Source organism: Salvelinus namaycush, chromosome 40 (assembly GCF_016432855.1).
Source record: "Salvelinus namaycush isolate Seneca chromosome 40, SaNama_1.0, whole genome shotgun sequence".
Lineage (NCBI taxonomy): Eukaryota > Metazoa > Chordata > Actinopteri > Salmoniformes > Salmonidae > Salvelinus > Salvelinus namaycush.
The window spans coordinates 7,848,982-7,853,570 of NC_052346.1; the positions used below are offsets into that span (position 1 = coordinate 7,848,982).

Sequence of the window (4,589 nt, forward strand, 5' to 3'; positions counted from 1 at the left end):
CTGAGGACAATAACTGAGAACTTTAATGCCAGGGCGAGTGATTACACAACGGTGGGGAATCCAGAACATGTTACACAACATCTACAGAACAATAAACCTGTCATCTCCTTTCAACCTTCTATCTTAATGCCTGAGATTTACGTCAGCCACACCACTATACCACGCAGCTATACTGTAGTAACGCTATGCTAAATACAGACTAGTCCAGGCCTCTCCAAGTTAACCCTGTTCCTGGACAGCTACTCTCCTGTAGGTTTTCACGCCAACCTTAATCTAACGCACCGGATTCTAATAATTAGCTGGTTGATTAGATGAATCAGGTTAGTTACAACTGTGGTTGGAGCAAAATCCTACAGGAACAGGGTTGGAGAGCCATGGACTAGAGACTAGACCCACAATCAGGTACTTTAATATCCTTATTCTGCCTATGATGAGGGTGTGTCCTGCCCACTATAAAGGCCTCTGCCTCCTTCAGCCAGACCACAACCAATCGGCTCAATGAGTTCCTCTGCAGACAAAGAAAAGTGTTGGACTCCTGACTGAAAAAGCTATTTTTTCCTTCCCAACACAGTGTGCTGTCCACTGGATCTGACTGTTCTGACTTTCAGCCAGAGTAACAATCCCCACTGTGATGGTCCTTACTCCTGCTTTGAGAGGTCTGGTCAAGGACTCACCTGCCCTGCCACTGCCAGTCTCAGCCTCTTTTCCTGCACTGTTCACATGTACAGGGCCCAAATGACTCAAATAGAGGCTTCACAATACACACCACTTCTTCTTGGCCTCTGGGGTCTTCATTTTTTGAACCATAGTTAAGGAGGACATTATTTTTTTTAACTTGTCAAAGCAAGTAAAACACCTGAATAAAAACCTTTAAAAACCTGAATAAAAACCTTTAAAATCCTCAAGAGAGCAATGAATGAACAAATTTGGAAAAAAATCTAATCCCTTCTTCCTTCCTCTTCCGTAGCACAATCAAATGGATTATGTGATTTTGTGGGGCTGCGACTGTCAAAACACCCACGACTGTTTCTGCCAGAGCCATATTTGACTTTAACACGATAACACCTTACTGCCGCTAACGGAAGCCTCGTTACCAGGAAACAAAGTGGTCTGTGTGTTCTAATAGGGGCAGACAGTGGATGTGTCCCTAATTACACCCTTTTCCCTTTATAGTGCACCACATTTGGTCTCTGGTCCAAAGTAGTGCACTATATAGGGAATAGGGTGCCACTTGGGACATTTTCAGTTAGTAACTACCCAGAGTTCACCAGTCAGTGGGGGAGCTCTACAGACTGCAAGGCACAGTCAGGGATAGAGGATAATTGAGGTCCTTGCCGTACTGTCTAAAACCAGACTGAGGAACAATCCTGTTGTTACTGCACATCAAAACAAATACAGTGTGTGATAAAATTGTATTGATTAAAACATTGTCTCTTTTAATCACATGATTTATCACAACTATTTCTGACTGAATTGTGTATGTGTATAACATTGTACCTGGATGTCAAGAGCCCTTAAAAGTTGAAGAATACATTTTCAATATGATCAAATAAACAGCAACAGTACAAATTTTGCATAATTTACAAAGAAACACATTCAATGGCATCAGCAATACAAGTATGAAATGTAAAACATATTTAATGTAATCCGTTTTCAAACTCCCTTTGGAGTGATTGCAAGGCAATGACTAAAGACAAGTGTGTTGCAAGTACAGCCTCAAAAGAGAGCATGTGTGTGTGTGTGTGTGTGTGTGTGTGTGTGTGTGTGTGTGTGTGTGTGCTCCCAATTACTGCTACTCTAATGTTACGAATCAATTTATGATCAATGTAATGACATATTTTAAAGGTGCAATCTGCAGTTCAAACAATAACAAAGTGACCATCCATCCATGATACCGAAAATATAGTTTTAACCACGATGACGCTATACAGTGTTTGTTTAAAATTACATTGTTTACAAACAATGGAGTAAAACAAGCTTACATTTGGGGTTCTGATGGGGAATGATAGTTAAACTAAGCTCATGATGCATTTATAAATGATATTCTTCAAGAATCAATGGGTGTACACTGAGTATACAAAACATTAAGAACACCTGCTCTTTCCACAACAGACTGACCCAGGTGAAGGCTATTGATGTCACTTGTTCTGAGGTTCTGAGGGGTTCTCATGCTAACCATATAGTTTCATCAAACGTCTATTCCTTTGTTATGTCACATCACTTCAATGCTTCAAATACAACATAGGATATGGTCAACTCACACAAAAATCACAAGTGCTCATCAAAGTGGAAGGCAAGATTGTCCCTGGCCTGAGAGTTACTCGGATTATCCCTACTGTGTCCCACAGACCCAGGGGACAATGTCCCAACACTTGACCCATCAAAGTGTCTTGCCTCTGGACAAGAAGGCTCCACTCTGGGTCCCATCTTGACAGGGAACCTGTAGAGGATGAAGATAACTCCACTGACGATCATCATAAACGACCCTATGATCCCGACCCCGATACCTGCCCCCGGGTTCTGGGTCACAGGTGCAGGGGGCATGTGGAAGTTCGAAGGGAACGCTATTGTTTGATTGGTCACCACTGAGTTCAGGTTCCACAGGAGAGGTATGAGAAAACACACAGCTGACAACAAGCAGAGAGTACCAGCCACCGCGAACGCACAGCGGATAGGCGTCTGCTTCTCCAGTCCGAAATAGACGCTCCTGAGGGCGTAGACGGCGGCGGCGTTCCCACAGAACCCCACGGCCAGCCCTAGCAGAGTGAGCACCTGGGCCGTGGCGACCTCCGGGGGCGTGAAGGAGTCAGACAGCGCCATACTCTGACAATACATGACCCTGAACCCAGAGGTCACGAGTGTATGGCTATAGAAACACACCCTCCAGATCCCGACCCAGGCCTCTCCTGAGGTGATGAAGGTTAAGTCGGACACGTGCCAGACCCTCCACTGGATGAGTCCAAGGGTCACCGCGGAAAGGACCCAACCCACGGCGCTCAACCACAGGCTGACGAACTGAGGGTGAGCCGTGTGAACCAGGTATGTCATATCACAACACACTGAGAGTCTCACCTTAAACGGACAGCCAAGATAATCCACCGACAGTCCTCTTAGTCTGCCTACCGACAAACAACATCTTCTGATCAGATGTACTGAAGCCCCATCATCTCAGACAGAGCTCATCTCAGAGAGGTGCCGTATTGAATGAATGATCTAGTAAATGATCCTCTTTTTCACCCTCAGACTCCGGACTCACACCTCATATTAAGGAGGCTTGGATACGTTGTCGCTTTCCCAGATCCGGTCCTGCTGTCTCTAGGATGGAAAACAAAGCACCTACTTCCCTCTGAGAGGTAAAAAAAGCATGGATGTGGTGAGAGCAGGCAGCTAACAACACACCTGTGAATGTGAAGAGCCTCAACACAATACATACTTGAGGAAAGACAAAAAGTGAGAGAACAATGACTGAGGCAACTGTTGCCATGACACAGTCTACAAACAGGGAAATTACAATGGGGATTAAATGCAGTGGATCGGGACACATTAATTAGATGTTGTCAATAGGCTATATGTCCCCATTTGAACTACCTCAAAGGCTGTAGTATGACCCAGGTTTATTGCATACCATAATGTAACACAATCAACATTTGTAAGAGTATGACGAATGTGGGATAATAACAGGGAATTTATGTCATAACTGAGGTAGGTGTTAAAATGAACAAATTAGACACATGCAGTAAGGGGAAGGGGAATACCTAGCCAGTTATACAACTGAACTCCTTCAACTGAAATGTGTCTTCCGCATTTAACCCAACCCCTCAGAGAGGTGCGGGGGGCTGCCTTAATCAAAATCCACGGCGCCCGGGGAACAGTGGGTTAACTGCCTTGCTCAAGGGCAGAAGAACAGATTTTTACCTTGTCAGATCGGGGGAATCGATCCAGCAACCTTTCAGTTACTGGCCCAACGGTCTAACCACTAGACTACCTAACCAATAATAGTATGTGAAAACATTGATTGAATATAATACAGTGGGTTAAACCATATAGTATACTTTCAGAAAACCTTGACTAATGTCATTAAACAACGTAATCTCCACGTCTACATTGAGCACCCAAGAAAATCTAGCAATTTGTTTGCCTTGTCTAAAAATTGCCCTTATAAATCAACTGTATGACGTAATTGCAGGACAAAGCATGCTAGATCGATAATAAAATACACAGGATGTGCTGATGAATCAAATACAAACTGACATCTGACAAACACATTACCTCTGTTCTGACAGGTTAGTAGTGATGAGAGCTACAGACCAGTAGTCAGTGTGCCGGCCATCAATCGTCCTGGATTCATTTTTATACCACTGTAAACAAGACCGACGCTTCGTCATCTTGTACTACATAAAGTCACAGTCATAACAGCTCTGTTAATGATTAACTCTTCAATTGCTATTCACCAGAAAGAGGAAAGGGAAGGCGGGGCTAATTAACCGATCCTACATCAGGCCACACTTAAAACCCGGCCATTTCTTAACCTAGTCATTGTTGTTATGGCCACTGGCAGGTTGGGTAATAAGCTCACAAATACCAAGACC

General features: G+C 43.9%; 1 protein-coding gene across 1 annotated transcript; it reads right to left on the bottom strand.

Annotated features, from left to right (window-relative positions):
* Positions 1 to 2,268: 2,268 nt before the first annotated feature.
* LOC120033192 (claudin-34-like) lies at positions 2,269 to 3,048 on the bottom strand. Its single transcript, XM_038979474.1, has one exon. The coding sequence runs from the start codon at positions 3,046 to 3,048 to the stop codon at positions 2,269 to 2,271; it is 780 nt and encodes a 259-aa protein (XP_038835402.1).
* Between the last annotated feature and the right edge of the window lie 1,541 nt (positions 3,049 to 4,589).